Consider the following 19,721-nt stretch of genomic DNA (forward strand, 5'->3'; position numbering starts at 1 on the left):
AGGAGCCACAGACTCACTGCTCAAGTGGGATTTTATCCAGAAGATGCACGCTGTCATTTTTCCATGCCTTTTACATCACTTCTCTTTTTCATCTCGTAACAACTACAGAGTGGCCAGACCTAAACTCTTAGGGGTGTAACAATAATTGCTGGCCCCAGTTTTGAGAAGGACTGGTGAGCAGAGGACTGACCAAGTTGTCTCCCCCACTGCCTTGAGGGATTCAGCTCCTCACGGATGGTCACATCCTCGCTTTGTCTGAGCTTCCATCAGGCTGAGGCTGCTCTCTGATTTCCTCCTAAATGAAACCTACTTCTTCAGTTTGAGTGTGGAAAGGGGAAGCCCTGGAAGCAGTTCCAGGTGTCACTGCATCCTCACTTGACTGGCCAGCCCATTAGCTGGCTTAGGGCACATCCCTGCCTTCCCCAGCCCTTTGTGCCCGTGCTCCATTCCTTGTTCCTGCTGTGCCCTGGCTCTCATGCACTGCAGGAGTGGGCATGCTGCTGAAAAAGGCAGTGAGAGCCAAGTAGTTTCTGGAAGATTGGAGGCATCTGCAGGCCAGCTGCTGCTGGCACCCAGTATTTCTCAGGACGAGTGGCATGGACCTCAGGAACATTTATTTGCATCCTGGCCGTAATCCCAGTTGGGATCTTTGGATACTGCCACTGTATGAATATTTATTACAACAGATGATTATCTTTTCTTGCTGCACACCCTTAGTTTGCATCCTATTAGTGTGCATTTCTTCTTGAGAAGCACGTTTTCCTATTACTCTGATTTTCACTGCACTTTTGTGCTGTGTTGTGATATAGCCAATTATATATCAAAAGAATAATCTGAGGATGGACTCTTGATTTTTCAATTGCAGTTTTCTCTCTTGGGGCTTTGTTCTCCTTTAAGCAGTGTTCTGTGACAGCTTCATTTGCTCAGATGTCCTTTGCCCTTCGAGGTTTAATGTATTTACTTAGAAGATGAAACTTACCATCAGTATTTGTATAGCACCCTCTGGAGTCTGACTTCCCCAAAATCTAGAAGTACATGATCTGTTTCACCAACAAATAAACACTACTAATTAAAAGATTTTTAGCAAATTGGCTGATAATATTCAGTCTCTGTAGCAGTTGTTGAAATCTACCCTATGTACCAGCTTTTGTTTCATGTTCATATTGCCAGAAAAAGCTTGTTTGGGGATTTTTTTACATTGCAGCAACAACACTCACATTTCAAGGTTAATTCTGAAAACTCTATAGCTTTCTCCATGTCTCCAGTGCACAAGGTGTTATATTCAACCTGGGTTCAGAATGTACTTTTTTTTTTTTCAACAAGCCCTCCATACAGTTCTGTATAACAAGAGTTACCACCTTTTGAAGATTATTTTCAGACACCTGGGACTAAAAGGAGCCTGGGTCAGGGAACACAGAGCTATATTGTCTCTATCCCACCCAATTGCTAGGCAGGGCTCGTATGCAGCATCCATGAAAAGCATCTTTCCAGGTCTGGTGACAGAAGATATTTTTTGGAGAAGGAGGCAGAGGTGCTGAGCAGCTGAACTCCAGCACGAAGGCTGTAGTGGGTTATTATATTTTTTTTTTCTTCCTCCTCCCAGTATGCCGCGGAGCTGCTGGCAGTGGTGCGGCTCCCCTTCATCCATCCCAGCTATCTGCTAAATGTTGTTGACAACGAGGAATTGATAAAGTCTTCAGAGGCTTGCAGAGATCTAGTGAATGAAGCCAAACGTTATCACATGCTGCCACATGCCCGACAAGAGATGCAAACACCAAGGACCCGGCCCAGACTCTCTGCAGGTAAAGAAAAACTTCCTGGGTGACACCAGCTCCCTGGTCCTGTGGTTCCCAGGCATGGCCAGAACATGGGTGGGGGTAGGGCACAGACCTCAACTCCTTCCTTTGGCTCCACCTGGTGTCTGGTGATATTTCAAGCTCAGATTTCCATTTCTGCTTTGATGGAGCACTTAGGAGCCTCTCCCAGTGACCAGCTGTGGGTGTGGAAATGTTCACAGTGACAGTCTGTGACACGTCTCTGTGGTCTTGAAAGTGAGCCATATGCCTTCTATGCCTCAGTTTCTCTAGCTGCAAAAAAACAGGTGAAAATTTTGCTTCTTTGTCATTCAGCCTCTTGCAGGGAGCAGCTGATTAATATTCATAAACCAGATTCACTTTCACAGCCCTGTGTAAATAGATATTCATGCCATGAGTCTCACAGTATCAGTTCAGACTGTTGGCTGGCTCCAAAACAAGAGGATCATACGTGATATATTCCCTTTTAAAAACCCAGCAGCTAAGGAGAACCATGTCACTTCGAGGAGCTTCACACCTGAGGAACTCATGCATTTTCCTTTTTGGAAAAACAGGAAAAAAAGCCAAGTGCCCCACTCACCAGCACAACCTGTATCATGGTAGTGTGAGAAATATCTTAACTATTTGTTGAACTGAGGGTGGTACAAATACCCTGGAGGAGCACGGCATCCAAGAAGGAGTCAGGTGAAACGTGAATTGTTTTAATGTGCTCTCTGTACTTCTGCCTCCCATAAGTACAATCACAAAGCCAGGCAAAACTTTCTGTTGTTGCCATGAATGCTAATGTGGCACAGAGATGGCACATCAAACTACAGCATTTGCAGCTTCTGGAGACTGCCTCATCAAGGCACCTTTCAGAAGGATGAAGTGTAGAAGACTTTCAATAACAATCTACCCTAAAAAAGTCTTTCACTGAAGATGACTAATGGTGTGATGTTTGAAGGGATTTTTGAAAAGTGCTTATTTTATGTATATAAAATTGTAGGTGTAATATCAACCATTTCCAAAAGCTTGTTGATGAGGTAAAAGTGATTCTCTCGAGGTAAGAGAGGGTGATTATGGTTTTTTAGGTCAGAGCCTAATTATATAAAATCATGTTATTTTGCATATCAACAGCCTTCATGTAGGCACAAAGGATCTCTAAACACCCTTTGTAGACTTGCTGCAGCATGTCACATGCCCTCTCGAGGTCATTGATTATAATCAATTTATGTCTTGCACAGGTGATTAGATTTACTGATATGGCACAAAAATAATGATCTCTTGTTACTGAGAAATATTTATTTAAAATTGTACAGCACTTTAACTTAATAACTTTCAAAAGAGTAACCTTGCTTGAATGACACAAATACACTTTTTGAAAAGGCTAATGAAGAGTGGGGATAATCCATTACTCTGAAGTCACATTTTGCTCTGCTGCAGCTCCTAATCTCTCTTGCTCACAATCTCACTTGGGCTGTTCTGACCCCCCTGCACGTGCACACTTGTCTCAGGGCTGGGTACCCTAACACATCACAACAACAGGTCTGGCCACAGCTTTTGAAATAGCAATTCTTTCCAGCTCATGGCTACATGGTCCTGCTTCTGAGTCTACCTCTCCTGTCTACTGATTGTACTTAGGTCTGCAATAGCTGCAGAAAGATTATTAACACTTCTGCTAAGCTGTAAATCCAAACTATCTCCAGCATTTGATGCTTGGGATTGGAGCCAGACTGCGACCCATCGCTGTGGAGAGGAGTCTGGAGTAACACCCAGATCAGATTTGACTCAGCTCTGGCTGTAAATTGAGAATAAAAACTCTGAGATTTGGGTTGCATTTGCACTAATAGAGAATTTGGCTTGCTGTACACCCTGCATATTACAAAGGGAGCTGCTCAAGCACAGATACAGCTCAGTGAATTACTGCATGAGGGCATGATGTTTCCTAGCACCTAGTACACAAAGATCCTGTCAAGAACATTCCTTAATCCATGACTTGAGCACATGTTATCTAAAGCTGGGAAAACTTGCCTCTAGTAAAAGCACCAAAAACACCCAACCCAAAAAAACAACAAACAAGCAAACAAAGCCCACAGCAGAAATTTATATATTAGGTACATATGCAGAGAGAAGATGAGAATGAAGAACCATAACCATAGTCTAAGTCTCCTCTGAACATTAGCTTTTAGTGGGAGAACACTTCAGGTAAAAGTCCAAATATACTTTCCCTGGATGATGGCTAAACTCCAAAGCTATCACAAAACTTGACAAAATTCCCATTTTCTTCAGTGGAACAGTAATGTGCTACATGCAGGTCTCACTCAAAGACTGTTAAAGTCAGTGAATGTCTTTACATGGAACTGCCTTTTTATTTGTTTCCCCTTAAAGTTTAGCCCAGAGGGCATGTTTCCTCCCAAGTTCTCCCAAGGATGTTCATAGTCTTATTCCTTACCCACTGCTTAACCCCCCACACACACAGACACACACTCCCTTTTTCTTCACCCTTCCTAGTTTGATTGCAGTAAAAACCAGATTTATATACAGTACATTAAAATCACCATGTCTGCCTGGGATTTTCTGATGGGTCCTGTCTGCTTGAGAGATGTCACTTTTTAATATTATTTTTCTTACTTGAATCCTAGGTGTAGCTGAGGTAATAGTCTTAGTTGGGGGTCGTCAGATGATTGGCATGAATCAACGAGCTTTAACAGCAGTCACTTGCCTAAACCCTCAAAACAACAAGTGGTACCCATTAGCCAGTCTGCCCTTCTATGATCGAGAGTTCTTCAGTGTGGTCAGTGCTGGGGACAACATCTATCTCTCAGGTAAGCATCAGAGATCATAGAATCTGAATGGGTTTGGTTGGAAGGGACCTTTAAAGATCACTTAGTCCAATCCCTCTGCCCTGGGCAGGGACATTTTTCACTAGGTCAGGTTGCTCAAAGCCCTGCCCACCTTGACCCTTAAGTCTGCCAAGGATGGGGAAGCTTCTGTGGGCAGCCTGTGTCATTTTCTCACCATGTCCACTATATATATATTATTTTTTCCATGTATCCAGTCTAAATCTACACTCAGTTTAAAACTGCTGCCTCTGGTCATTTCACCATAGACCCTAGTAAAAAGCCTCCCTCCATCTTTCTTGTAAGGCCTCTTTAAGTACTGAAAGGCAACAATGAGGTCTCCCTGGAGCCTTCTCATCTCCAGGCTGAACAAGCCCAACTCTCTCAGACTTTCTTTATAGGAGAGGTGCTCCAGCCCTGTGACCACTTTTGTACCCCTCCACTTGACTTATTCCAACATCCAACAGGTCCATGTCTCTCTTGCACTGTGGACCCCAGAACTGGACACAACACTGCAGTTGGTGTCTCACAAGAGCCAAATAGAGGGGGAGAATCACACCCCTTGACCTGCTAGCTACATTTATTTTGAGTCAGCCCAGAATACGATTGACTTTCTGGGCTGCAAGCACACATGCCAGTTCATGTCCAATCCCCTAGTATCTCTCAGAGCTGCTCTCAGTCTCTTCATTCCTCAGATTTACTGGGCTAGGAGAAAAGTTTCTTCCTTACAACACAGGCAGAGCAGACAAAGAAGGACTATCAGGAGTTTTACCCAGCTGCTCCTGGAGGAAAAAAAAACAACATAACACGTGGGAGGGAGGCTTGAGAGAAGGATTTCCCTGGTTTTATCATTCTCCATTTCTCTGTGGTGTTAGTGTTCTCTCAAAGCAGTCAAAAGCAATATTTTGTGGTTGCAACATGAAGAAAATAGATCTGACAACCATCAAGCATGCAAAGAGGTTTCACTGCCATAGAAACACAATTTAAAATACTGGCTGTATATGAGTCTAAATGGTGGGTTATAGAATTTGAGACAGACAGGCTGAACTGCTGAATATGTGGCCTACACTTACAGTATTTGCTTACAGGAGCATTCATGTTTTATACCTGTTGTTGAGACCTCTCTTTTGACAGTAGTCACTAGCCCTGTAATCTCCTTAGTTTCAATGAAACTGAGACCATGCTCCTTAAAAGACTTCACTCCCCACGTTGCTGTCTGCACTGCACCCACAGCATCACCACAGCTGCTTTTTTGCAGTCTGCTGGTACCTCTGCTTGGCTGGAGCAGGAAAAGCAATTCCCACCTGGTGATGTAAGGATGCTTGGATGGCAGCTGAGGGGAGGTTTGATGATAAAAAGAGGAGCCTGGGCAGGGAGGCATGGATGTGTGCCAACCAAGGATGTAATTGGGAGCACACATGCAGGAGGCTGTACCAGTAAGGGGTTACAGCTGTTGCCTTCCCCTTGACGAACTCCCTCACTGCATTTTCTGCAGTAAATTGCTGCCTGTGGTGTAAGTTCTATTAATACTGCATTCAAGGCCCTAAGGATTGATTGGAAATTATTTCTTTATGGTTTTGGCCCGTACTTGTTATGCTGCTGGAGCAAAAGCGTTCTATGGAAGCTTTTGTGAGATGTTGACTTTTAGTTATTCTTAGCTGAGCTACTTTCCAGTATGTAGAGACATTTTAGGCTGTGCCATACCTGCTAACAAAAGCCATTGAATTCTAAATTCAAAGCTTATTCATCTCTTTCCCTTGAGTCCGGATGAATGACCTGATAGTATTTGGTAGCTACAATAGGAGAGCAGAAAGTACCACATGGCTGGAAACCCAGCTGAGTATCAGTGGATATTTTGCTTTGCTCAAACTTAGGAGACACATGAAAGAGGGAAGGGAAACCAACAAAAATGGGAATGAACCCCTGTGAGATCCAAGTGCTGGACTCCACACTGCATAGCATAGGTTTGGAGAGCAAAATACCTGGTTTTCTCATTAAACCACAGAACTGACTCTAGTTTCTTTTCCTGACTCGTCCACTGACTCCTAGTGTGGTCTCAAATCAATCATGTCACCTCTTCATGCTTCAAAACAGGGATAGTAAAACACCCTTTAAGTGGCTACCTTGAAAGCCTCAGTCAGAAGTTAAAAAATAACCAATATAAATATTCACTGGAGCATCTTGAGCTGTTTTGCAGGAGTGGGACAGCTGGTTCTTTCTTTTATCAGCGAATGAAAATAAATAAGAAATTTGTCCCTGAAAATTGGGCATTAAGCCTACAGTACAAGCACTGACTTTATTCTGCCCGTGTGTGTTGCTTCAATCCATCACTGCATTAAGCATTTTAGATTTCAGACTGGCCTGTGTCTCACAAGCCAAGATAGGCTCTGCCTTCTGACACCTTCTTGCAAGTGTTGAAGTAATTTAATAGACTGGAGGTTATTTATGAAAAGGGTCTATCCCCTTATGTACATGTCCCTCGTAATATGACATCTTGATTTCTTCATGCCATCTTATTAAAAAAAGACAGCCTTTGGGGCACATGAATAAATGACACAGATATGCATCATCGGAACAGATGCTCAGCATTGAGGGTGATTTATTTTAATTAGTCAAATGTCATTTGAAGAGTTTTTACTTTGTAACTGGCTTTGATTGCCGTGTGGAAAGCTTTTGCCATTCCGAGATCTCACGTAATTCTCCCTTTTTTTTTTTTTTTATTTTATTTCCCCCCCCTCCCGCCCCCCCGTCGGTGCCAGGCGGCATGGAGTCGGGTGTCACGCTGGCTGATGTCTGGTGTTACATGTCCTTGCTCGATAACTGGAACCTCGTGTCCCGCATGACAGTCCCGAGGTGTCGACACAACAGTCTGGTGTACGATGGGAAAATTTATACCATCGGAGGGGTCGGTGTGGCAGGCAACGTTGACCATGTGGAAAGGTAAAAAAACCAACCAACCAAACAAAAAGCCGCAAACCCAAACCGCACTGTTTGTCTTCGTGCGGTATTAAAGGACCATTTCCCTTTAAAGGACACATCAAATGGGCTGGGTGTGTTAAAACAAGCTTTTATAATAGCTAAGAAAGGAGGAAACTATGCAGGATTAGGTTTCTTTTTAAGCTTCAGTGGAAAGCATTGTTTCAAAACCAAAGGCGAGGGCTGCCAGTTTGTTTGTCAGTTTGCTCGGGGGAGGGAGGAGAGGAATTAAGCTTCTTTTGTGGACCCTTTACACAGATGATACAATGAACTTAATAAACTTCCTTTGAATGTGGTACTGATGGAAGTCTTTACAGACCACAATAATCCTTTTCTTGTTTAAACTCAAAAAAAGAAACTGCAAAGTAAATTTCTTGCATGAACTCTCCTGGTAAAGCACCTCAGCCTTGGCCTGGCTGGAAGATCCTCCCTTTGGTGGTCCTGGCCTGGGGCTGAGACCTGCAAAGCTCTGACTAAAACAACCAATAACTGGAAACAGTTTTCAATTCCTGGCCGAGGGGCTGGCTCTGGGGAGAATGGAAATTTCTCTTTTCAAGAAGAGTCCAGATATAAATTTTTCCTTTTCTTACATGGAACATAAAAAAAAAGGGAAGGAACAAAAGCACAAAAGAAACATTTCACAAAGCAGAATTCCAAAACTAATTTCATGGCAACCATAACATCCAGTAAAACTGTAAATTTTATACGTGTCTCAATGTTTTCATTAAAAAGATAGAAACCACTTGGAAATGCAAGCAAACTGACAAACAAACCTCTTATATAAGAATATTCCATTCAAAAAAGATCAATACAGCCCCAACCTTATGCAAACACTTAAAAATGCATTGTGACAATAGATTAATGATACATTTTTTGTGAAATGTTTTTCCTCCTTAGTGAATCTGGCAGCAAAAAATGTGAGGGTTTTTTTTCTTTTTGTCATCTTTAAGTACTGAAATTTGAATACTTCTTCAGTAACAATTCTGAAGCAGGCAATTCCCAATAAAAGTTTCCTTAGTAGGGGAGCCAAAAAAGGCATGGGTCATTTAGAAAGAACCTTATTCAAAAGATTAGGATTAAAGATATTTTCAATCTATTATTTCTGGATTTTAGTGCTACAACATTTATGTTCCATTTATGCAGGGAGGGGTTATTTTTTCATTTAAGTGGATACCATACCTACTGAATACCAAAACCTGTATTAAATGTTAAGACAATGTGTCAAAGACACACAGGGAATTAGAAGAAGCCAAAAATGAAGTTTCCTTTTGCAGATCTATTTTGTAATATCATCCTTAATCGAGTGATCACCCTTTTTTCCTTATTTCTGCCTATTTTAGTGCATGGGGCAGACAACTTTGGGGAATGTGTGCATGGCTAGGGAGATCCTACCTGATGCTGAATGATCACCATTTATATAAAGTTTGTGTCCTTCTTTGTTCACAAATTTGGCACCATTTTACCTAGGCGAAAAAGATCTGACAGAAGAAAAGATGATGTGCAGGTAGCCTTCCCTTCCAGCCCAGGCTGAAGCACTGATGTTGGTGATGATGCTCTCAGGAAGTCAGGGAAATGGAGGCAGCAAGGAATGGATGATCAATAATAGCAGCAAATGCAGCACTTGAATGTTGCTTCACTCCTTAAGCTGAGCTTAAGGTGGTCACTGCCCTTGGGACTTGCTTTGAAGAAAATCTCACCATTTTATGCAGATTTCTTATTTCTGAAGGTGTTCGTCCTGTAATTTAAGTCAGTAAAATTTTAACTGACAAAAATGGTTTTGTGAACATGGGAGGGAGCAAGCCCAAGAGATGCAGTCATTCATCCCATCTCTCAATAAAGAGGGGCATTGAAATAACACTATTGATATATGTCATTGATTCAATGACCTCTTGCAGTTTTTCCCAGAGTCTCATTTCATTCTCTGCTCTGATTTCCACAGTCTGCCTTTAACAAAGCATCCAAAACACTGGTCAGTTGAACGAACCCCAAATAAAGCAAAGTCTCCCCCTCTCCTTCCTTATCTCAGTCACCCAAGCCTTTGCCACAAATGACATTGCAGCCTGCAAAGTCACACTCAGGCCCTTGGTGTACCCTGCCTGGCTCAGTGAGAGCAGTCGTGCTGGTTTTCTAGTTGTAACAAGCCCACCAAGAGACTTTTTATGTGGGAAAGGAGCAGATTTCTTCCCTATCATTTCAGCACACACCTCCTCAACTGCAATAAGGATGTCTTGTCATGGGGATTTGCTAAACCCGTGGTTATAATTAATCTGCTATTGTCTATAAAGTGACTTGTGAGACACAGTCAGGGAAAAAGTGCAACACAGCCTCCTTTTGGTTGTGCCAAGAAATGAGAGAAGGTTTGGGATGCTTTCTTTTTTATCCGTTGCATTAAAATGACAGTGGGGGACAAAAGAAGCAGAGCATGACATGGCTGACTGAAGCTGTGAACTTTAACAAGGATGTTCCAGGGGTCTGCTGTTAAAAATGTAGGTGGGGAAAAGCTGACCCTCATAGCTGTCCTGAGCCAAGTCCAGCCCTTCCAGGCAAAAACATTTTCCATTTGGGCCACGCAGCTGATTTATGGGAGCATTCAGGAATTTAAGTCACAGAGATCACTGTACACACTTCTGCAAGCATTGAGGGTTTCTGGATTTGAGCTGCAACTTAAGAAAAAACCACAAAGTGAAGCCACTGTAATTGCTCAGTTTTCTGTAGTCATATGTACAAATTAATGCTTTTTCCTCTTTCTTTATCCCCTCCCTCAAGAGCTGCAAGTGACTGGCCTTCACCCACCATATTTCTGTGTGGGCTTCACATTCCTATTCAAATACTGGGTTGCTTTGGAGGGGACACTGAGGTACCATCTCTCAGGAGGGAGGAAACCTCTCATTCCAGCAAGTCTTACAAAAAGCACTTTATTAAGATTATAATGAAGTTATAAGATTATATGCCTCAAGTCAGGTAATGACAAAAGCTACCTCTAACTCTGAGATTAACTTTGGTCCCTTCAGAGTTGAATTTTAGGGTCACACACTCTTGGATTTTAGCTTGGTTTTCATCACAAAGGTGGCATCTGAGATTACAGCCCTGTTATCCACCCAGATGGAGGTACAGGGTCTCATCCAGGCCTGACACACGATGCAGTCCTGGACTGTGCCACCAGTGTGAAGAACAATGCACTGGACACCATCCCTTGCTGGGCCAACCACACATCCCCTCATGCACATGCAGCTTATCTTTCCCAACCACATTTTGCTTTCTGCTTGCTCAGTTAGCTCAGCTGTGACCATGCCCAGCTTTGGCCAGGTTTTGATGCATTTTGTTGGTGTGGTGAAGGGCACATGTCCAGTCCAAAGACACCTAACCTAACCTGAGTAGTTAGCAGCCCCAGAGCACGGAGACAGCAGTGTCTCACCACTGTGGATCTTTGAAAACAGAGAAAATAATGTTTGCTTCCAGTTTTTCCCTTGTTCTCCACCTCTTTTTCCTGTAATTTCCTGTAATTTCATCCTACATGGTTAAAATCTTGCAATGTTGGTTTGATTGCATCTTGTTTTTTAAAAATAGGTATCAGACTGTCCTAGCTATACATGCTACCACATGACTACATCTAATACATCTGCTGCTCCATCAGAAAGCACTAGAGCAAGTAAGGACCACTGGTCTAATGATTTATGGCAATACCTCCTGTGCTTCTCTCTCCATGCTTTTGGTTAAGTGATGATGAAGGGTGCAGCTTCAACCAGAAATTCTGGTGCTACTTAAATCAGTGGGTGTTCTCCCATCAACTCCAATGGGGCTGAGATTTTGCACCCTCTCTCTGCCACTTGTTTGTGAAAAGGCAGTAAAAATTCTGCCTGGATGGATAACATTACAGGCCTATCACAAGCAGACAGGTAGGAGTCATTTGTTACTCACATTAAAACAATATGCATGTGCCAGAGGGTCTGAGTTATAAGTCCATTTTTGTGGCTGTTCGTGGGTATATGTTCAGGAGAGTTATGTTTTTGGAATGAGTGTTTAGGGAAATAACAGCATGACTGCAGTTCTCCATCAAGCCCCTCTGGCAAGTTTCTCTGTGACAGGGAATGAGTCATGAGGTGTTAGGTGAGAGGGTATTACACTCTCTGTCTTCTTCTGAGATATGAGGAGAGTTGGGAGGCGGCGAAATGAAGTGGATCCATGGACTAGTTTTCCAGATAATGGATGGACCCTGTAATATATGCAATTTGAGAGCCAAGGAGACTGCGTATGCTGACAAGACAATGTATGTGACTAAAAGTGTGGAAATGTGGGTGCTTTGTGGTTATTATCTGTTTGAAGGACGGAAGAAGATGAATCCCCTTGACCTGACAGCACTTTTACAATAGGGTTGTCTAAAATCAGGAGATTATTTCGGGTTGGCAGTGTGCACTTGGAAGACAGTCTAAAAAATTCAATGTAAAGAATAATCTTTACAAGCTTTTGAAACTACTTCAGAACCTAGTGTTTTATTGATGTCTTAAGAAAATTAGATATATAGCCTTGTCCAAGGATAGTTTCTTAAGCTCCTCAGAGCAGTCAGAAGAAAATAAAAAGGCAAAAAATAGTAATCCATTAATGTGATTTTAAACAACATGTGATTCATCTGAAGAGTAGATCAATATGACACTATGCAGCTTTATTTTGGATAGCAGCTTTCCTGCAAACAGAATTATATAATTTGTAAGAAACTGGAGGGTGCATGTCTGTAAGCAACTGATCATGATGTAAGGATTTTTTAATCTGAATGAATTAATATGCTTATACAGCTGTTAAACCTAGGAGAGAAGAGACTGAAGAGAAAAAAAAAAGCACTTCTCAGGTACTGAGGAGATCAAAAGTCAAGAAGTCAGAGAAGCAAATGGCACAGCTTGAAATAAAGGGGATTCTGCTGTTAGCACTGAGCAGTGGGGAAAGAGCAAGAAGGGAGGTGTTAAATGAAATGAGTGAAGCAAGAGGAAGATCAGGCCCAGAGATGAAATCCTAACAGTGGGGAGTTGTGAAATCCAGCAAGGTTATTCCTGCATGTGCTCTCTTCAAGCCTGGGCTCTATTTTATGCTGGGTTCAGATCATTTGCCATATCATGGGTGTATAAATAGTACACGAAGCAGAGGATAATGACTGCACAAGGGTCAGGTGAGGCAAGAGTGGTTGGTGCACGTGAATGACAGGGACACCCTGCATGCCTGGAAAACCTGATGTCTGGCGCACAGTGGGGCCGTGGACCACGGGGTTGCAGTGGGTGCTCTGGGGACAGAGGAAGGCGTGCAAGGGCACCCACGTAAAACCACACATGAACCCATAGTATTCAAGGACTGAAAAACCAGGAGTCAGTCATGTGAAAGATGTCCTTGAAGTTTCAAGTTCAGCAAATTGGATGGGCTTTGTAGGCCCATGGCCAAAGAGTGGATGGACATACCGGGACTGGAGGAGAGGGAAGAAAAACCTTTGCTTGTCTCAAAGCCAGATGCCATTAAGTCTCCATCTATGGCTTCAAAGAGGGAAATCAAATGCAAAGCTTGCTAATGGAAAGACATCAAAGTGGTTATTCTTTAAACCAGTTCCCTTTCCACTGGCCCCTGTTCAGAGCAGTGTCAAAGTCAGCCAAGGAGTCACTAGCACTCACGGTGGTAGAGAGACGGCAGTGCTGGAGATGAGGAGACAGATGTAAAGGCCCAAGGGCAGAGAGGTAAAGCAGGTGTCATTATTTCCTGTCCTGGAAGGTTACAGAGATTCAGCTTTATTCATTTTTAAACCAATTTAGTTAATCTGTTGCAAATCCTTGTGTGAACGCATTTGAGATAGACCAAAATGATGGCAACCTGCCTTGCCGTGGGAGACTTAAGGAGCTTAGACTACTTAGTTGATCCCACAGAAGATGAAGAGGTGACTTTATTATTTTCAGCAAGTGCATACGTGAAAGAGAGAGATTTGATAGCAGACAGCTTTATAATCCAACAGGAAAAAAAATGCCTTACTTTCTGGTAGGTGAGAGCTGAAACAAAACAGAGACTAGAAATCAGGTCTCTAAATTCGCAAGGAGGGAATGAACCAGAGGGATAAATTCCCAGAGGATGGAGGGACTTGATGAACAGGTCTCAGGAGGCCTTGAAGGTATTGATTTTCCTTCTTCAGCCTCAGGGTTAAATTAGGCACTTACTTAAGAGGAATGATTTGCTATGTGAAACCCATGCTGGATGCCCATGTTAGGTGGGCAAGGGCTGACTTCCACCTTCATAATGGTTCACTGACTTCTTAAACCAAATGACCTTCAAGACAAGAGTGGATTTTTTTGCCCTATTTTGGAAAGAATGTATCAGCCTTGGGACTTGGGGTCTGCCAGGTACCTCTGCCAGCACAGGGGAAGGCATCACAGCTGCTCATTGTCCTGTCTCAGGCCACTTTGGCCACAGCCCTTTCTGAAGTTTGGACTAATGGTGGTGACAAGGCAGAGGGGATGGTGTCAGACAATGTATATCAGGTGACAGATACAATTGTATTTTAGAAGCCAAGGAACCAAAAAGGCACATTAAATCAGTTCTTTTCAGATCTGTTTCTTTGCCCAGTTTCTAACCAAGTTCTTAACCATTTTTTATTATGACATCAATAATTAAATTGCCAAGCCCCTAATCACTGCAGTTATTAAGTGTATGAAACTTTATATTAAGTGACATTTTTGCACATCTGCTAGGATGGGTGTGAGTGCTGCTCTGAGGGTAAATGCAGGAGCTGCAGCTAAGGGTATTTTGCCTGGAGAAGTTGCTTGTGCAGTCGGAGTCCATCTGCAGGTGGGTTTGGTACCAAACCTTGAGAATCAGCCCAATATACGTGTGGCTGTTGCCTTGATTGCTCCCAGCACCATGTTGTTTAATCTTGTTATATTTCACCCCTTTGATCACTTTGTTGTAGATGAATTTAATTTCTCAGTAACTAATTTAGAGCACCGTACAAGGCAGTTCTCCATGCTCATTAAAAGGGACTTCCCTATTATTTATTTTTTTTTAGCTAAAGTTTAACTCTCTTGCTATTGCTTCAGTTTTATGAGTATGTTAATTACTTTCAGTTATATTACTTGGAAACTCATTAATACATTTTCATTAAGCACATTATTTTGTGCTATTTCCACCATTCCTATCTTTTCTCCCTTTTTCCCAAGTTTGGGCAGTAAGAATTTGAGGGATGTGTAACAAAGGGAGAATTCCCCTGTTGCTAAATCATTTTTTTACAAATGGGTTTGTGGCCATGGATTCATTTCATGTTTGCATATTATATATATCACTAATATTAAGAGCAAAAGCCCTGAATGGGTGATGAGGGCTTCTGTTCTTGCAGTCAACAATTCTGAATAATCGCTACACAGGAAACTTCTATTTGACTGAATGTGCCATTACATGGAAATATAGAAGCCTAAAAATCACATTATTTTCCTCTGTCTATAAGACTCATTTTAGAGCAGCTATTTGGATCCCTGCCACATTATCTTGAAAAGAAAAAAAAAAAAATAGTAAAAATTGATGCCTGTACTTGTGACATTGTCTAAAATGAATCTTCATCCATGGATTATTAACTGCACATCCCTTATGGTCAATGGCTTAATTAAATCAGATATTGATGACCTTAAAACTAATTTAGCACTTTCATGAATACTCTTTTCTGTTTGCTTCATGTCAAATATGGATACAATGGTGAAATCTTATTCCAGCATTAATGTTTGCAGCTTCTTGCAATGAAGTACAGTAGTTTGGTTTGCACAATGAATATTAAATGGGAGCAACTTACTCTGGCATGAATTGTGCATCACTGGTCAGTTAACTAGAGAAAAAAGAGCTATTGTGTTGCATTGTGTTGCAGGTGAGATGTGTTCCAGAAACCTGCACAACTGAAGTGCATTAACAGTTGCCTGCCTGCGGTTGCTATTGGATATCACTGAACTGATTTGGAAGAATAATCTCATTGTATACTAATTAATAGAAATTAATTACTGGAAGACACCTCAACAAAGATGTCCTGAGTTTCTTCAGCCTGGACTATAATGAGATTTGAGGCATATACAGAAAATAGAATCAGATTTCTCTGGGCTTTTCTCAGTGATTTAAAATCTCAAAAAAGGCATTAATTACACTGTTTATCCAGGGCTGAATAGGTAGGATGTTAGAAAATACATTTTCACCTTCTGCTTTTCTTCTTCTCAAGCTGCCTTTCTGCTACATCCCTGTTTGCTTTCTCTGCCTGTCCATCCTGCCCCAAGTTGCAGCATCTCATCTCCCTCTGTTGCCTTCTCCTAGGTACGACACCATAACCAACCAGTGGGAGACCATTGCTCCTCTGCCAAAGGCTGTCCACTCAGCTGCTGCCACAGTTTGTGGTGGAAAAATCTACGTCTTTGGTGGGGTGAATGAGGCCGGCCGAGCTGCGGGGGTCCTGCAGTCCTACATCCCACAGACTAATTCCTGGAGTTTTATAGAGTCTCCGATGATTGGTAAGGGATATGTGGGGGCATAGTGAGCCCATATTATGATAGAAACCTCTGTGCTGTAGGTATTTTAATGCCTTTGTGGAAAGCAAATGAGTTGGGGGGGTGAGGGGAGATAGGCTTACAACAAATTTGCAGGAATGGGTGGTATATTATACCAGAGAGGTAATTATCTGGATCTTAACTGAAGGCAATCACCACTCATTAATACAGCTAGTTATCAGCTAGAAGTGAAAAGTTCAAAGCAGAGGAGAAAGAAGAACAGTTATTTAGGTATGGATAACTAGTAATTTTGGACGTAAAAAAAAATAATTATCAGAAAGTGCAGTGAAACTTCATCCTGGCATCACGTGTTGCTTCATGTGGTTTTACAGCAGTGCTCAGTTAATGGGTTATTATTCATGGGTATCTTAAAATTCCTTCTGTCCTGTGGGCAGTGGCAGTCATTCTTAACTGGGATTTATCAGTGATGTCCAAAGGCATATGTGCTTCAGAGGCTGAAATCTCTGAGACATGTAGATTATTAAAACTGTGTTTATTAGTTTTTGATGCCCTTGAGCTCTCCAAACAGCTTATGGAATACAGAGTAAGAGGAGAGGACAAATTTTCCACCATCCCAACCAACATTAGAGGTGCAGACTTCCTTCTAAAATTAGGGTAGTGCTCAGAAGATTGGATCTTATCTGCTTTCTGAAGTGATTTGCACCCTGATTGTTGCAGCTGCTTTTGGGAGTGAGGTTTAGCATTCAGCTTCACAAGGGCATTGCTGTAGGGTAGCAGCTGACCTGGGACACCTGCCCTGGCTGTGGCAGCCTTCATTCTGCCTACTTGAGTGGTCAAAGAAACAGTGCTCATACATTCATCCCAGAGAAGCTGCCTGGAAGTGGTTTGCCTTTGCATCCTAGAATCATGAAAGGTTTGGGACCTTTAAGGGTCATGTAGTCCAACCTCCCTGCAGTGAGCAGAGAGACATCTTCAACTAGATCAGGCTGCTCTGAGCCTTGTCCGGCCTGACCTTGAATGTTTCCAGGGATGGGGTATCTGCAATGTCTCTGGGCAACCTGTTGTAGTTTTTCTCCATCCTAAAGCTCTTAGTCATGTTGAAACTGTGACATGAGGTGATTCATTTAAAAAAAAATCATGGACTCATTATTGAGCATGATAGAGCAATAGGAGCAGCATGTAATAAATAAAAGAAGCACAATTATAAGGTATTGAGGTAAGGCCTAAGCATATTAGAAAACTAAAATTAGTTGCTCTTTTTATTGTACCTTGTTTATTATGACTCTCTTCTTAGGGTTCCTTGGTAGACCAAGCCATGAGGAACTAGTAGAGAGCCACAGCTGTAGCCTCCCCTGTGCTGACAGTGCTGCTGCTTTCTGACTCCCCTGCTGCTGTTTGTGTCCAGCCTAACATAACATGACATGCATGTGATGCAGCATGAAGCACCCAGCAGGAGGGTGTTAACCAGCAGAAGTCATGCTTATGTAATACAGCAGTGCAAACAACCCCATTGCCTGGCTTTTCCCATCACATGGCTACAGCTGCAGTGCTTCATTTAATCCACTGACTGACAGTATGAGGTTTTCCTGTACTCACAGTGTACTGCAAAAACGAGTGCATTATGCAAAGAGGTATTCCCGTTTTTCTTACCAAAACAGTATGAAGTGCCACAGGAGCTAAGAAATCATTCCCTGGGCTTGTTACACTGTCTAGCAGGCATCAACACCATGCGTGCTTGGAAAACAACATCCGAGCCATCCAGAGTGGGGTTTGTCACCCATTGTGCTCATGCATGTATACTATTATTTCCTAACAGAAATACATGAAAGACACCAGTGATTTTTAAAAGGTGGGATTTATGTATTCTTGGAGTCAGCAAAGTTAATTAGTTAAGCTGAAGGCATAAAATACATGATTAAATGAGGAGTTGCTGTGTGTCTTACAGGGAAATATATAACATCAATTTATTTGCAAATAAAGTAAAATAACACAGAGCCTGAAAAATTGCACCCCAGTGCAGAATGTCAGGGGAAGTGAGCTGTTGTGATGGTTAATAGTTGCTAAAAGTCAGCGGGAATTCTGGAGATACACTTTATTTCTCCAGCTCTACAAGAACCTGCATTAGTAAAGTACCCCCCACTAACTGGATTCTCTGCCAAGTGTAGTACAGTCAACATGTATCCAAACAAAGGAACAGAAGGAGTTTTAGGGTGCTTTTTAAAAAATGGAAACTGAGATAAATCCTGGTATGATCACTCCTGGGATGCCTTCGGCAGCCTCAGAGCCTTTTTGTGTTATTTCTGAATTCTTAAGGTGTCCTTCTCAACTAAGCATAGTGAGACAGTTAACGATGAGCTGTGTTGGTTAAGGTCACCTCAGAGATCAGTGAAACTTGTTAGACCTCAGGTAGATTATTTACAAAGATGTCAAGCATGCTCAGATAAGCACCAGTAAATGCAAGTACTAAAAGAAGCCAAGGTGTTTGGAGATTTTTAGACCAGTAGTAGTAGTACTTGTTTCAAGTCACTGTGGGATTTTATGGTAGTGCATTGAACACATCATGGCACTCATCTGAATCCATCTCTTCTAAAGTGCCATGTGCCAGCCAACACTGATGATGCCAGTGGGCAACACTGGTATCAGTCATGGCAAGGGGAAAAGTCATTTTTGGCATCTCTGTGTGGAGGTGAAGCAGGCTGGACTGACATTCTGTGCAGAAGAGAAATGGAGACTTGACAGTGAGTCCACACGCTCTGCTCTCTTCTGTCTGGATTTCTTCTCAAATAAGCAGTGAATTCACTTCCAGTTTCCATTTATTCTTCAGCCTCCACCTGCCAGGAGGTGTTGGGATGGGGGTAGCTGCATGCAGTAGATCCGACACTGACCAACACATTGCAAGAGGATGCTATGGTAGCTTTTGGGTATGTGTTGATCATGCATATCCATGTTTTGAGAGGAGAGGGTCTTTCTCCATTCCCTATCATTTGCCCCTCATCTGTCCTCCCTGCCTTTGGAGTTGTCAGATGTTCCTGCAGCAGCCCAGGCCACAGCTTGATATTACCCCAGTAATGGAGTTTCCAGGGCTTTGCCATTGCATTTTTTAGATAAACCACCTTGCACATCCCCTTTTTGTGTTTTGAGCTGTAAGAAGTTGTCGAGTCAAAGTCCTACCACAATAGATGAACCCAGGCCACATACCTGTAGCACCTGCCTTCCCATTTCTTGCCAGCCTGTCCTATAGCTCTGCTAAAAGTGTATTTCATGCACAGCTTCCTGAGGTTTGCTTATCTAACAAGATGGCCATAGAAGACATGTTAAAGTCAGTGATTGTAAGTAAGCCTAATTATCTTGTTCACCTCCTTTTATTTCATTTTGTGCCTTTGTGCCAGAGCACTAAAATATGCCTTTTTTTGATACCCTGAACAGTCAGTGCCTGTACTGGTGGAATTACATTTTCTAATTAATATTTCTGGATTATTTGAAAACCAGTATTTAATCATCACCACTATTAAATTTTAAAATATGGTGAGATTTATGGGAACACAGATGTTGAAGATCTCTGAGCATTTCTGATTTCTAACCCAAGTATCCTGTTCCTCACCACACTGTTTACT

General features: G+C 42.3%; 1 protein-coding gene across 1 annotated transcript in view; it reads left to right on the forward strand.

Annotated features, from left to right (window-relative positions):
• The window catches only part of KLHL29 (kelch like family member 29), a 391,937-nt gene that overhangs the window by 355,221 nt on the left and 16,995 nt on the right, over positions 1–19,721 (forward strand). Inside the window, exons 9-12 of the mRNA XM_030448709.1 lie at positions 1,604–1,802; positions 4,436–4,618; positions 7,393–7,573; positions 15,917–16,110. Of these exons, the coding sequence (XP_030304569.1) occupies positions 1,604–1,802; positions 4,436–4,618; positions 7,393–7,573; positions 15,917–16,110 (757 nt within the window). The remainder of the gene's footprint in view (positions 1–1,603; positions 1,803–4,435; positions 4,619–7,392; positions 7,574–15,916; positions 16,111–19,721) is intronic.

This window comes from Calypte anna, chromosome 3 (assembly GCF_003957555.1).
Source record: "Calypte anna isolate BGI_N300 chromosome 3, bCalAnn1_v1.p, whole genome shotgun sequence".
In the NCBI taxonomy this organism is placed as follows: Eukaryota; Metazoa; Chordata; class Aves; order Apodiformes; family Trochilidae; genus Calypte; species Calypte anna.